The sequence below is a fragment of the Dermacentor andersoni genome, chromosome 1 (assembly GCF_023375885.2).
Source record: "Dermacentor andersoni chromosome 1, qqDerAnde1_hic_scaffold, whole genome shotgun sequence".
NCBI classification, from domain to species: Eukaryota; Metazoa; Arthropoda; class Arachnida; order Ixodida; family Ixodidae; genus Dermacentor; species Dermacentor andersoni.
The window spans coordinates 277,460,633-277,475,523 of record NC_092814.1 but is presented as its reverse complement, the minus strand read 5'-3'; the positions used below and the strand labels follow the sequence as shown (position 1 = coordinate 277,475,523).

Sequence of the window (14,891 nt, the reverse complement as noted above, 5' to 3'; positions counted from 1 at the left end):
AAATCATTGCATCTTTTCTCATTTTGAGTCCCCAAACAGCTTAGTTATTTCTCTAGTCATTATTTGCAAGCAAGACCAAGGTCAACCACCAGCAAGAATGCATGTATACAAACAAGTAAAACAGTTAGCAGTAAAAGAAAATTGCAACTGAGCAATATTATTAAAGCTTATACTGTAGCAACAATAACAGTAATCAAGGATTCCAGCACATCATAAGTGCCTAGTTGTAGACCCGCATGTTAACAGTAGATTGTCCATCAACTACAAACTGTGACTGGCGGTTATCCTGGGACTCTACAGCTCTATTGATGTTAGCCAGGAATCCCTACAGGCATGGTGCTATTTTGCGGGTGCATTGTCATATTTCTATGAAGAAACTTTGCCTGCTCGTGTGGTCAGGATTTTTCAATGTTCAATGGTGCACATATTGATTGGTGATTGCCTCTCCTCTTTGTTCAACTTTTCGTCAATGCTCATATTGCTTTGGGCTGTTCCAAAAGAATTGGAATGATGACTGAAGAGGTGTGATGAGAATTGGAACGCAAGAAGACAAAATTGTGTTAGAAGAAAGGCCATGTTTACAGAGCTGTTTTGGTCTGGTATTCAGTGCCACAAATAAGGACAGTAATTTAAACTCTGTGTGTATCTGTCAATGGCCATCACAGTGATGTTTCATCTTGACTGAATATTATATTTCGAAATGTATTTGTCTTACACAAGCATTACGTTATTGCAACGAAGCATTATTTCTAACCTCATGTGTGGTGAAATGTGTGGTAATCTTGGGTCATTATGTTATGGCAATGATGAAGCGTTATTTCTAACCTCATGTGTGATAACATGCGTGGTAATCTTGGGTTTCTGTCTTTTCCAGGAAAGGGGGTATGCTCATCAACAATATTTTGGGCATTCTTGGAGGCTCATTGATGGGTTTCAGCAATGCCTCTAGAAGCATAGAATTGCTCATTTTTGGTCGCCTTATCATTGGAATGAATTGTGGCAAGTTTCCTCGGTTTCTTTTTCATTTTTTATTGTCCACTAAGTACTGTGCACTGGTTTTCGCACATCTGTTCTGGCCCTGCTTTTTTGTGTGCAAGAGGTTAAATAATCTTCACTGTTCTTTCATTAGGTCTCAACACTGCACTAGTGCCAATGTACCTGCTAGAGATATCTCCTGTGCCACTCAGGGGAGGCCTAGGTATGTCATCAAGATTGTTGCACAGATTTCAGTGTATATAAGTTTATGCAGTAAGGTTTATGTGGCCTTTATATGTAGACTTTTGCTTTTGCTTATTGTCTCATTTTTTCTTTATTATCACATTGCACTTGAGCACACTTGTGATTTCTCAAACTGTGGTCAACAACTTTTTTTGGTGTGGTAAACAATGTTCCTGGTTTTATAAACAGTATTAACTGAGTAGAGGATCTTACTCATTGGCAAGGACTTTTTACCTGTACCTTGAAAGGCGATAACAGGTATACACTTGTTGGGGGCATATAAAAAAAAAAACATTCCTTGTAGTAGATTACCAAATGAAAACTAGGTTCCCATTAGAATGTGGCACCCACTGTCACCGCAAGGCACGGACACCAAGGTCGGCACTCTCAGCCGGCACCTTTTTACCAGCTGTGAAAAACGAGGAGAATAAAGATGGGTGGCGCGTGCTCGATGTGCAAGCATGGCACATGCAGTTCTGTTCTAGAAGCCTGCTTTGCCGATTCTCTTGTTCTGGTGCTCCGCTGCGGCCCCTTAATTCCCGACAGTGGTGAGCCAAACATGATAATTGGAGCACCAACAAGGACCGGTTCAGCATCGCCAGCTACCAAGCCTCGCCTGCAGCCATGGACCAGCTGGGAGAAGGGTAGCATCCACCGAAGCTCGACGGCCCTTGGCGTTTGCAGCAACTGTGGCCCTACTCTCTGCGCAGCCCTATTTTGTGGTTCATGCAGGTAGACGCACAGCTATACGTAAATGGCGTGTCATAGCAGCTCTGGCAGTACCTGTTCCTCAAGTACGAAATTCCCACTGATGTCTTCTCTCGTCTTGGCCTTCCACCACCAGGCCAGAACACATACGAGGGCCTCAAGTCTGCCTTCTTTCAACACTTTGGCGTAACAGTTCCTCATCAACTACGCAGCACGCCACAGTCTCTTTGAACGGCTGACGCTTCTAAAGGAGCAGTTCAACCTATGTCTTCCTCTTTGCCATCGGCGCTTTGGTAATAGCTGCACCACTGCTTGCATATATTCCGCTGCACCTGCACCACAGGAGCCACTGTGGGAAGATCATACAAATGCGCCTCCCACGTCTCATTCGTTCCACGATGACAACCTCCCGCCCCATTGCCCACCCCATCAACCGCACAACTGGTGAGCCCGCTACTTCTCGGCAACGACCACCTTGCATCTATGCCTGAGCGTACCAAAGCATTGGTGTGCACTCCACCAGAGTTACATGGTGTCCCCATCAAGCCGTAGAGATGATACAGCTGCGAGCTGTATGTTGGCGGCTGGCGAGACTCGTATCAATGTGCCTGTTTCGAGGGATATCCTGTGGCAGCACTGCGGTGAGACTGGTCCGCCAGCTATCATGTGCACAGCACTTCCTAGCTCCACCAGCATTCGTCCCATAGAACCCTTTTCTTCTGCCCCCACTCGCAGTGCAGGTTCATTGTCTTAGCTTGCACTCTCCAAAGACACTGCCTTGACATCTGCCCACAAAGATTCCTCCTTGACTTAGGTACTCAGCGTTGCGAAAACTTGTGCCCAGCACAACCAATAGCCCCGCTACTTCCCTACTTTTCATCGCTGCATCCAGCCAATTTTCCACAGGCGCCAGGCCAGACACTGTTATCACGCAATTCAAAAGTGCCCGACATCAACGCCGAACCTTCGTTCACAAATCCGACATAACATTCAGATGATGGCAATGCACTAACCTCGGTCGAGCAAGCACCGTCGCATTGTGAGCTTGCCACCTTGATCGCAACATCAGCAGGTGCCAAATTTGATACTGCTGTCAGCACCTCAGAAGCATCGAGGTGCCCCACTGCAACCTTCATGCCTTGACCAGCCCAAATTAAGGAGATGTCATCATGGCTGCTGCATTCCCCGCACCCCTCTGAAGTCGATCATCCATGCACACTGACCATGCAGAATCTGCAACTTAGAGCACGAATGGCATCACCCGTGTGCCCTCTACGGTGTGGCAATCATTGGGGCCACGTTTCTCAAGCTACCGCCACCAAAACCTTGTCCACTGCTGCACTCCCAAGCCAGACCATCGCAGTGAATCGTGTACATTTCGCCATTCTGTCTGGGCGGGGGAGGGGGCCTAGTAGCGCCCATCGATGCTGCAATGCTAAGGTCGGCACTCTCAGCCGGCTGCCGAAGACGAGGTGACTAAAGATGGGTGGCGCGTGCTCAATATGTAAGCACAGCACATGCAGTTCTGTTCTAGAAGCCTGCATCCCTGGTCCTCTGGTTCTGGCACTCTGCTGGGACCCCTCAGTTCCCGACAAGATCTTTGGCATCCCCTGCCTTCATCGCAATTCCCACAGCCTCTTCACCTCTTCATCATGCTTGAATCATTTACATACTTTCTGGCCAGGAAAAATAAGTTATATTTGCAGCTTAGTTTTTTAAGTTGTGTAATTTCACATACACCTCCACGCTCCCTCCAAATAGTTACACGAGGACTTAGTTTCAAAATAAAATATTCCATGTCTGCATGGACATAAAGTTTCTTTTTGTCTTTTTTTTTTTCACACTTACAAAATGGATCAACTGCTTTGCATTATATTCAGAACTATGCTTTGAATGGAAACCAATCTTTTTTTTTTGTGCTTAATAATTTTTCATGCTCGTCCATGAGACGAATGAGCTTTCCAGAATGAGCTAGCGTATGTATTGGTGTTCTTGGGAGAATACAGGTGCACATGCACCAAGAGCTTGAAACCATGTCAGCATGGGTTGTTTTTGCTGCTTGAATGAGCTGAATAATTTTTGTTGTGTGTTGTGCCTGGTAGCTGTAGTCAAGAAGGTGGAGGCAAGTTGTTTGTACTGTGTTTAGAATTGAGAAATGGAATTATCCTGCATTTTTAAACAGTGCACTATTTTTTAAATCCCCTTAATTTATCATTAGTAATTATTAGGGGTGGGCAAATATTTGATGTTTTGAATACAAATAGTAATTGCATAATATTCTATTCCTTTTCAAAAATGAACTATTTGGTATATTTGAATACTCAAAACTAACCAAATATTTTGTAGCAACCGACCGTTTAATCTAGTTAATGTTCTGTCTGCTAAACAAAAGATCACTAATGATCAGAGGTGTGACAACGACAAAAGTGGTTGAAGAGGTGAAATAAAATGGGTAATATAAGCTTCATATACAGTTTCGTGGTTGAGGCCTGCTTATAACCCGCGATTTTTGCTTGCACTCTACTTGTACTTATGGCACGTACCCATGAGGGAAGGATTGGCCATGGTTTGCACTGGAAACGTATCAAGTTCTTGCTTCCTATATTTAATTAATACATAGTGGTAACAAATTTTTCTTTTGTTTTCTTGAAAAGGGGTCATGTCACTTAAGACAAAGATGCTAGATTATGAAAATAATGTGATGTAGTGTGAATAATGAGCAAAAGGTGTTTGACATGAGTCTGCCTGCAGCAGTGACGTACTCGTGCACAATCTGACAACTTCCCTTCGGGCTCGACCAAGAGTACTTGCACCAAAAGATGAAATATTAATCACCGACAGAGGAAGACTCATACGCAATAGGGGCTGCTCTAAAAATGTATTTCTTTTGGAATTATATTTTCGGCAATAGAGGAGGAAATGGTCCAGTTATTCTATATCCCCACATGACGCACAGAGGTTTGATGGTGCGAACCCACGCCTACTCATGTACAGAGTTAATTGCAATATTCGGCATCATAATAGGGTAATGGAAACTTCGCACTGCCGTGAGGGACGTGACTGGACATTCCAGGGGAACGTTAAATGTTCGTATTTTGGTACAGCAAGGAGGGGCTCTTTTTTTTTTTTACCTAGTACTTGTTGTCTTTGAGATCTTGTTACCACCAGCAGAGTAAGTTTGGGTATAAAGAAGCCTACTGGCCCAGCAAGCGCTGCCTTTACTACTCTGTCATTTAGTGTTTTTCGAAGTCTAGCTGTGTAAAAGTTCTATTACAGTGTAAGTTCTTGTGGGCTCATTCCAGTAGCTGTTTCGGTTAGCAATGGTGTCCACTGCCGGTGTCTGGTGTCTGTAGCAGCTATCGCCCGGAATGACAAAAAATACCCAGTTCCCGCTGGGATCGCACCCAGGCCCGCTGCGTGGGAGTCGGCTACTCTACCACTGAGCCACACCAGCACTTGCTAGCATGGAGTGGAAAAATGCCCCATAACCGCGTCCTAGGATGCAGGGAGACACGCGATGTGACATGCATGCTGCATAGCATCAATACTTGCATATTTTGCATTGCAGTTGGATATTATTACACCTGGTAGAACGTCATGTAGCAGATGCACAGGTAGTGGCACAAGGCAGTTCAAGAAGGTCTGAGGAAGAAAAAGAAGTTTAAGGAGATGTACACAAAAATGCTAGAGAATGCTATAAAAAAATATATATTGTGAACCTGATTAAATAAAGCTGGCTAGGTGACTGTCAGTGCCACGTTTCAAAGGGGATGCCAATAAATCATCATTAGCATCGTATTGTGCCACTTGCCTTGCGATGCGACATGCGCGCCGCGTAGCGTCTACACATGCGCCTTTTGCATTGCAGTTGCATATTACACCAGGTGGCACACCTTGTAGCAGTTGTATAGGTAGCGGTACAAGGTAGATATGGAAGTCTTGAGGAACAAAAAGAAGATTATGGAGATGTATAAATATTGATGTAATGAAAAACATGTATGGCATACCTTATTAATTCAAGCAGGCTAGGTGACTGTCACTGTCCCGTTTCAAAGGGAATGCCATTAAATCATCATCATTAGCATCGTATTGTGCCATTTCACATGCGATGTGGCATGCATGTTGCGTAGCATCGATACATACAAACTTTGCGTTGCAGTTTCGTTATGCTCCACCAGGTGTCCCGACACGTAGCAGTTGCATACTGCATGTAGCTGGACCTGGTTAACTCAGAGGCTAGGTGACTATTTGTCACCACCCCGTTTCGAAGGCGATGCCAATAAACCATCACTGTCGTCAACAGCAACATACTGTGCTGCGGTTCAAGGGTTGTGGCATGTGCGCAACGCAGTCCGCATACCTGTCTTTACTCTTCGGTACACTTTATGGTGCCTCCTCACAAGGTACGAACCGCTGCTCAAAAAGTGAATCATAGAGCTACGTGTGCGGCTGCAACGAGGCAGTATTGGGCTCAGTAGACTGCTGTGCAGAGAGCAGGACGCAAACCGCAGCACAAGCTGCAGCTCGTTATCAACACTGGGCAGATAGTTCAGATCGTTCTCGTGAAAACAACGCAAGGAGACTTCGCTGCGAAGACCCCATAGTGCTTGGTGCTGAAAATGGAGCTCCTGTGGAGCCGCTCCTCCAGCTTACGCTGCAACTGTGCTGCATGTGCTGTGCAGGCCTGAGAGTTTTTTCTTTTTTTTAACACTGCAACGGACGATGTTTTCCTTGCAATAGGCCTTTTAACGTGTGGTTGCGGTAGAAAATCCCGTAAGTAGTTTCTTTTTTTTCCTCATTTTCAATTTTTTTTTCGGCAGGCATTTATTTAGTTTTCTTTCTTTTTTTTTTGAGAGCTAGTCATACAACATTCATTTTTTCATGGAGTGCCTGTTTGCAATCGGGCTCTAATGTCGTTACAAGGCTACTCTTCCTGTTTTATAGCGAAGCTGTATGTGGCTAGCTGATTCGTTCATCCATTCATCTGTCTGTTGCCTGTACGCCTAAAACTTCTCCAGTGCAACCTCATGCGCATGCGCAAACAAAAAAAAAAAGAAACAGACGCACGATTGGCTGCGCTGACATCATTGCTCTTCGTTGCAGCCGAGCACGCGCACAAGTTTCTCTCTGGCTCCAGAATGGGTAGGCCATGCGTCATATGTACTCTTGAGGCGCAGGCAGCAATGCCACGAGCAGAACAGCGGACGAGCTCGTCTACGTTGTGCCGATGCTACAGCCCGGGCACAAGAACAGGCTTGTGCAGCTGAGCGCAAGCAGCAATTGCGTACCAAGGACCCGGCAGCCTACCAAACCGTTGTTTAATGAACTGTTGGGATTAACCCACTGATGAACATGGGGCCGCACATTTCAGCTTTGCTGGTTAACCATCTGCACGGAGTGCTAGGGCGATGATTTTTTCTAATAAAAACTGGTGATCATGTATTTAAAACTGATCCATTGTTTCACATAGTTAGCTTTCCGTTTTGCACTGGTCAGTACAGGCATGTTACCTAATTATACTGGAAAAAAATTTCCTGCTGTAGACATATACGTCTGCACCTGACTATTTGATACTCCATACCCACTATTCATATTCGATTCATATTAAAAAATGATATTTGCCCACCTCTAGTAACGATAGAAATTGAATCTTCCTTCTCTGCATACTGTCAAATAAAAAAAAAAAAAGTAAAAAGCCAGTTGAGTCATTTGGTCAGAAGCTCCTTTTGTGTTCATGCTTAAACTTTTTTTTTTTTCTTAACGGGTAAGTTGAAGTGTATTATTACCATGCATGCTTCCAGTTGCTTGCTTTGTTCATAGTTTGAGCAACTGTTTAGTATGCATTCTTTTTTTTTTTTTTTCATGTCACTGACAAGATATGTAGAAAGGGATTGCAATGCCTGTGTGGTTGTAGCGTCAGTCTTCATTTTGGCTTGCTTTTTGGGGGGTTCTTTGGAAGCAGATCATGCATTTCTCAGTGCTGTACATGTCAGCTTTACCCTCTTGGTGCTGCCCTTGCATTGTTTGCTTTTTTTTTTTTGCATCGTTGTATATGAGATTTTCTTCTCTCTTTCACTGGCTCGCAGGCACTGTCAGTCAAGTAGGAGTAACAGTGGGGATGCTGCTTTCTCAAGTTTTAGGTATTGAAGTCATCTTAGGCACAGAAGAAGGATGGCCATACCTGCTCGGTGAGAGGTCCTTGCATTCAGTTCCACTTTCTGTACCTTTATATGTGAATCAACCTAGCAGAATACATCCTGGCCGGTGTTTCGGTTTTAAAGGTGCCCACGAAATGACTAGCACTTGTTTGATCAAGCCCTCTCCTGTTACCCTCTCCACCTACCTCTCAGTAGGTTGATAGCAAAAAAAACAGTAAATGTGCAGGCACTGTCTGCCACAACCATTTCTGGTTGGAGCACATGTTGTTCTCTCCACTGTTAATATACTGCGTTACCAGATTGGAGAGCAAAGGTACCATTGCTAGAGGAAGGCTGGGAAAACTGAGAGGGAACTGTCATTGCTTCAGCAACCTATGGCTGTCTAGTACATGTAGCACTATTTAACAGCTAGCTAACTTCAAGTGTTTGCAGTGTTTGAGTTAGGACCCGCATGCACTTTCGAGCTTGCTCATTTCTTGTTTCACTGGAAACAAGAAATGTTTTTTTTTTTCTTCGAGAAATTCGTATTGAGAGTAGGGGTGTGCCTTTGCTGTGGGTGAATGAAATTCCTAGTGAACGTTTCGAAAGTGTAGCGTATCAGCTGGATGCCAGGGTGAAACAGACAACGTTTATTTGATGCAGTGCCCTTTTATAGGGTGATGAACATGTGATCCGCCGACTGCTGCTTACGTGGCTGATAAGTGATACTCGGGAAAATGCAGTGTCAGTGTGACATGCGATATCAGTATACAACATTCTTTTCTCCTAAGATTCGTTACACAATTCCAAAATGTCTGGTTAGTCATCAATGCCATAACGTGCGACAGGCCGTCTAACGCGTGTTGATCTTCGCGGCTCGACTGGGTCTTGGGTAGCTTGGCCCGGACTTGCCCCTGTGTCTGCTTCCGTGCTGGCCGGCAGCTGTTGTGGCCGTCTGGCTGTAGGAGGAAGCCTGACGTGGTAGTCTGCACTTGGGTCTGGATCGGCTTCGAGCCTCGTCCAGGCGCTCCTCAACTGGTTCTGGTGCCTGTGATGGCGCTCGCCGTTGTCCAGCTGGACCATGTACGACACCGGGCCTCGGACTGCCACTACCCTGGCTGCCTTCCACCTTGGACCTGGACAAGAGCTTTTAGCATAGACCGTGTTACCGACATGGTACCTCTTAATCTCTGGTCGTTGCGGTTCAGGCGCGTGTTGCCAGTCCGGATGAAGTCTGTCCAAGGCTGTCCTCAGCCTACGTCCGATCAATAATTCTGCCAGAGACTTTCCCGTGACCGAATGTGGCATCGTACGCTGTTTAAACAGGAACCACGAAATCTTGCACTGCGTCGAACCTTCCTGTTGCTTCTTTAACGCTTCTTTAACTTCTCTTACCATCCTCTCCACCCTACCATTACTGGCGGGATTATAAGGTGCAGTGAAAATAGCATGCACTTTAAGAACGTTTGCAACTCCGAGCTAGTGAACGCTGTGCCGTTATCTGAAACGATAACGTCTGGCACACCGTGTGTCGCAAACACCTTCCTTTTAAGCTGGTGACGACAGCTGTAGCCTTCATGGATGACATGACTTTGACCTCAGCCCAGTTGCTGTACGCGTCTACCACGATTAAGAATACTTCTCCATTAACTGGACCAGCGAAATCAATGTGTAGGTGACTCCAAGGGTGATCTGGCTTGATCCAAAAATGCACTGGAACCTTGGGATCGCTTTGCCGGTTACTCTGACATGGCTGACAGTGCTGTACAAACTCTTCAATTTCGTGGTCTATTTTCGGCCACCACATGAGCCCTCTAGCTGACGCTTTCATGGCACTCATCCCAGGGTGATTTGCATGCAGGAGTTGAAGCACACTTTCTCTTGCTGCGTTAGGAATTACAACACGATTTCCCCACAGTATGCAATTGCAATGCAACGACAACTCTGACTTCCTCACCTCATAAGGCGCGAACTTGCTGTCGAGTTGTGTTGACGGCCAGCCACTAAGGATCTATTCCTTTATCATGGATAAGACTTTGTCCTTCTTGATCAGCGCAGCGATGTCTGCTGCCTGCAGCGGTGCGCACTCGACCGCTTCCAACAGGAGCACGTTCCCAGGTGGCTGTGGCTCGTCTTCGTCTCCCGGAGCTGGCAGACGACTGAGTGCATCAGCGTTGGAGTTGTCTTGGCCTCGCCTGTACTGAAGGCTGTAGTTATATGCAGACAAATGTAATATTCAATAGAGCATTCTGGGCGACGCAACTTCAGGCACCCTCTTGTCCATGTTAAACAAGCCCAGTAGCGGCTTGTGGTCTGTTATAACCGTAAATTCCTGTCCAGCAAGGAACCGTTCTGTGCCAAAGACAACAGCCAAGCCCTCTTTATCAATCTGAGCATAGTTACGTTCACTGGCTCCAAGCATCCGGGAAGCATAAGCTCTGGGCTGTTCCTTCCCTTCAGTCGCACGATGGGCTAGCACTGCCCCCACTTCGACAGGAGATGCGTCGCAGCACAAAATTAAAGGACACTTGATGTCATAGGGCACGAGTACAGAGTCGGAGCTAAGCAATTTTTTTAGTCTCTCAAACGCACGTTGGTGCTCACCTGTCCACTTCTATTCGTGGTCATGGTCGAGCAGTCGATAGAGTGGTTCTGCCGCTTCAGTCTTGTCCTTGAGGAAACTGCTGTAAAAATTTAGTAACCCCAAGAAGGCTTGCAGCTCCTTTTTGCTTGTGGGTGCGGGCGCTTTATGGATGGCATCCGTCTTGCTTCAGCTCGGATGTATTCCCGTGGCGTCAATCCTGTGACACAAGAATTCAATGCTCGGCTGGTTGAATTCGCACTTGTCCTTATTTACTCTTCACTTTGCATTCTGCAGACGCGAAAGCACGGTCTCTAATCTCTCGGCGTGCTCTTCTGCGTTACGGCCAGAAATCAAGATATCATCAAGATAGGCTTTCACACCGGGAATGCCTGCTAACAGCGTGTCAATGACTCATTGAAACACCCACGGCACCACTGAAATTCCAAACGACAGCCGTTTGACTTTGTACAGTCCCTTTATCGTGTTAACTGTGAGCACTTCAGCCGACTCGTCGTCTAGCGTAAGCTGTTGATAAGCTTGAGCTAGATCCAGCTTTGTAAAAAATTTGCTTGAACCTAGAGCTGCGAGCATTTCAGCGGTAGTGGGCAAAGGGTGCCCGCTGCTTTTAATAGCTTTGCTTACGGTGCTACAGTAGTCACCGCACAGGCGTAAAGTTCCGTCTTTTTTTCTTACCACTACCAGTGGTGTGGCCCAGTTGGAGTACACGATGGGTTCCCATACCCCTTGTTGCACCAAGCGATCTACTTCCTTGCCCACGTCGTCCTTGAGGGCCAGTGGAACTGGTCGACTTTTGAGAAACGCTGATTGGGTGTCGTCTTTCAGTTCTATGTGAACTGGTGGTCCATTGAAGCCAGGAAGGTCCCTGCGAAACACCTCGGAAAATCGTGAGGGGACGTCTTCCGTGTTTACTTGCCCGATTCCTTGCAAGCAAATGCCTAATGGCCTAAACCAGTTTCGCCCAATCAGGCTGTTGCCTCAATTCTTCACTACCAACAAAGGCAGCTTTGCCTTCCGGCCCTTGAAGTCTACCAAGACGGTTGCTCGACCCAGCAGCAGTAACGCCTCCTTTGACCAGGTTACGAAAGTTCCAGAATCTTGGGAGTGGTATTTCACCCCGATTTCTCTCGATTACTCGAAACGTATCTTCACTCACAATTGAGCACGAGGCTCCGGAATCGACCTCCATCGGGACTTCTTGCCCTTGTATCTGTACTTTAACCATAAACTTCTGTTCTTGCTCATTCACTTCACAGAGTGAAAACAATGCACTCCTTTCGTACACGCCCTTGCTCTTTTCAACTTTACTCTTGTGCTCAGGCGTCGTCTTCCGGGCCGCTCTACTTTCGTCTTTTTAACGACAAGCCTCGCTATATGTCCAACCCTTTTGCAGTTGAAGTATGCCGCTTTTCTAAAACTGCATAAATGCGGAGCATGCTTACTGTTGCAGTGGTAGCAACTGCATCCCTCTGCCGTGGCGTCTTGCTTCGTGCGGGTTGCTTGTATCATGCCCTGTCAGTCCTTTGCCTCATTTCAGCCTTGCATGCGTATGTTTTGCTGTTGCTTGGCTGTCGCTTCTGCGGTTGCGGCCATGTCGTACACGATGTTGAACTTAAGGTCGTGTTCCGCAAGAAGTCGCTGTTGAACTGCTTCGTTCTGGAGGCCGCACACGAAATGATCTCGCACCATGATGTCCTATGGGAGCTGCCCGTCGCAAAAACCACAGTCTTCAGCTAGCTTCTGAAGCGCCGTGATGTAGTCTGCAACCAATTTCTCGGCAGCCTCATTTCTCTTGTAGAACAAACACTTTGCATACAGCTCTGATGGCCTTGGATGCAGGTGCTTGCGAACCGCCGTCTTAATTTCGTCGTAGGTTGCTGCTGTTGGTCTTGCTGGCTTGACCAGAGTTACGATGGGCCTGTACGCTTCTTCACCGCAACAACTCAGCAGGATGGCTCTTTTCTGTTCTTTTGCTATCTTGTTTGCTTCGCAGAACATTTCTAACTTCTCGACATATTCATCCCATGACGCATTTCTGCCGAGCCATAATTATGTTATGTTTATGTTAGTTATGTTAGCTTATGTTAGTTGCTTGTGGTTCTACTTGTCGCACCAGTTTGTTTTTCAGCCACACTGTGTTACTGTAAAAAAAGTTCATTATGCTCTACAGGTGTATTTTAGTAATACACCCTGGTTTGCAGTCGCTTGCTTGTTGAATCGAGAAATTAATATTTAAAAGCTCATTCAGATCATTTAAAATGTGCTTGCGCAGCTGCCTTGCTTGTAACTGAAGTAAATAGGTAGCTGATGCTTTCATGCACATTAGATGCAGACCACCATGATTTTTGTCTTTGGGAATTGGGAAATTTAGCAACTGAAGGAAATATTTGCAACATAATACAATTTAATGAGAACAGAAAATAAATTGTGAGAAGGTTGCAGTTCTTTGAGAAAATTCTTTGTAAACGACGGTTTGGGCACACTGCTGACTGGCAGTAAGTTCGACAATTTCAGTGCACATTTTCATCAACTGCTATTTACTGAGTAGGTTACAGATTGTTTCTTTGTTTTGTGCTTAAAGCGGTTGATCAATCTGGTTTGAATCTGGTTCAAAATAATTCAGAATGTTAAGCAGCCGGGGCAATTGCTTGCAAGGAATTTTTAAGAAATAGTTAGCACTAATGCAGTGACAACTTTCATGCAACCAATATATGTTGCTGCACGTTGTCTTAGGTTTTTGTCCCAGGTTCCTTTTTTTTGTCTGCTTTTCGTTTTCTCCCCCCAAAACAGCAATTGCAGTCATTCCAGCTGTGTTGCAGTTAGTGCTGCTGCCCTTCTGCCCAGAAAGTCCACGATATTTGCTCATTTCAAAGCAGCAAGAGTCTTTAGCACGAGAAGGTAAGTGTTCACTATCATTTTACTTTCTACTATTACTAACTAGGCTAAACCACCATCTACATAATTTTGGCATTGCATCAGAATGTCTTTTCATTGAGCGTGCATCTTTTTTTGTGTAAAGGTATAACCTGTGAGCATAGCTTGTGTGGAATTCTCCCACATTAGAGCCCCTTCAGAAATAACAAACGGAATGAGAATGCAGATGAATTTCACTTGGACACACCCTGGAGTTCATGATGGGCGCCAGGATTTGCTACAGAAGTTCTATGCTGTAAAGCAATGTTTACTTATAAGACTTGTTCATGAAGTAGCGAAATCAGTTGACATGTTGCATGTGATACATAGCATCGTTAATATTCTACAAGCATCTGGGCTTGCTGTATATTTGCCAGACTGTACGTTTGATATAGCACGAGCTGGCCCTGCAGAGCTTAGTGACTGATCTTTAGTGATGTTTATGAGATAATGGCTTAACAGCTTCACTTTCTCTTTGAAGTGATGGTAACTGTTGAAGCATTGCTGCAACGATTAAGCAGTCATTACAGTTGGACTTTTGTTTATTTTTAGCTGCAAAGTCTTCTAAATTTAGTTTCCCTAAAGGGCCCCTCACCAGGTCTGGCCATTTTGAGCTGACAAGTGCAGCGCATACATTGCACAATAACGATCGTGTCTGCAAAGTATTACATCGCTACGGGCCGCGGAAAGATCTGGAATTTCAAACTGAACGCCGTTTTTCCGTCTCCTCGCGGTCGCCGCGTTCTAAGCCGGGGAACGATGTACTCGTGTACCTGCGCCTATGTACTGGTGTCCGAAGCATGACGTCGCTTGTGATGACACGCGACTTCGAGAATTATTCAAGACAACATATGTCATCTGTCTGATTTGTTGCTTGAATTGACTAATTGAAGTTTAGCGAAATTATAAAACACACAAATGGAATGTCTGCACGTTTTTTGTTTCACTTCGCACTGAAGCAAAAGAGATGTACTTCCCCTTCATCTGCTTGTTCCCACAGTCGTACGGTCACGTGCGCGGATACCGAAACTATGCCAATTTCTACAGTGTTCCAACGCGTGATCATGTTCTGCGATCCGCTTGTTCTGCCTCAGTATTCGTGTAGCACTGTATTATACCGCTAGTCATGTGTCCTTGTGCACAGCGCACAAAATCGTGCACTGCGTGAAACCATACAATCACAACTTGTGCGCAGTGCCGCATGAAAAAAAAAAACGAAAAAGAAATTCAGGTGGGGCCCGTGACGTATTCGTCACGTGATCCTCAAGGTCCGGTATGGGAGAACGCAGGGAAGGAATTTCGCTTGCGGAGGC

At 45.6% G+C, this 14,891-nt stretch overlaps 1 protein-coding gene and 1 pseudogene across 6 annotated transcripts in view; one reads left to right on the top strand and one right to left on the bottom strand.

Moving 5' to 3' along the window:
- The window catches only part of LOC126548178 (glucose transporter type 1-like), a 326,053-nt gene that overhangs the window by 275,468 nt on the left and 35,694 nt on the right, over positions 1–14,891 (top strand). For all 6 annotated transcript variants that reach the window (XM_055063176.2, XM_050196314.3, XM_055063177.2 and 3 more), the window contains 4 exons: positions 875–999; positions 1,130–1,198; positions 8,013–8,114; positions 13,456–13,563. In XM_055063176.2, coding sequence (XP_054919151.1) covers positions 875–999; positions 1,130–1,198; positions 8,013–8,114; positions 13,456–13,563 — 404 coding nt within the window. The remainder of the gene's footprint in view (positions 1–874; positions 1,000–1,129; positions 1,199–8,012; positions 8,115–13,455; positions 13,564–14,891) is intronic.
- On the bottom strand, positions 10,075–12,702 carry LOC140215491 (uncharacterized; annotated as a pseudogene).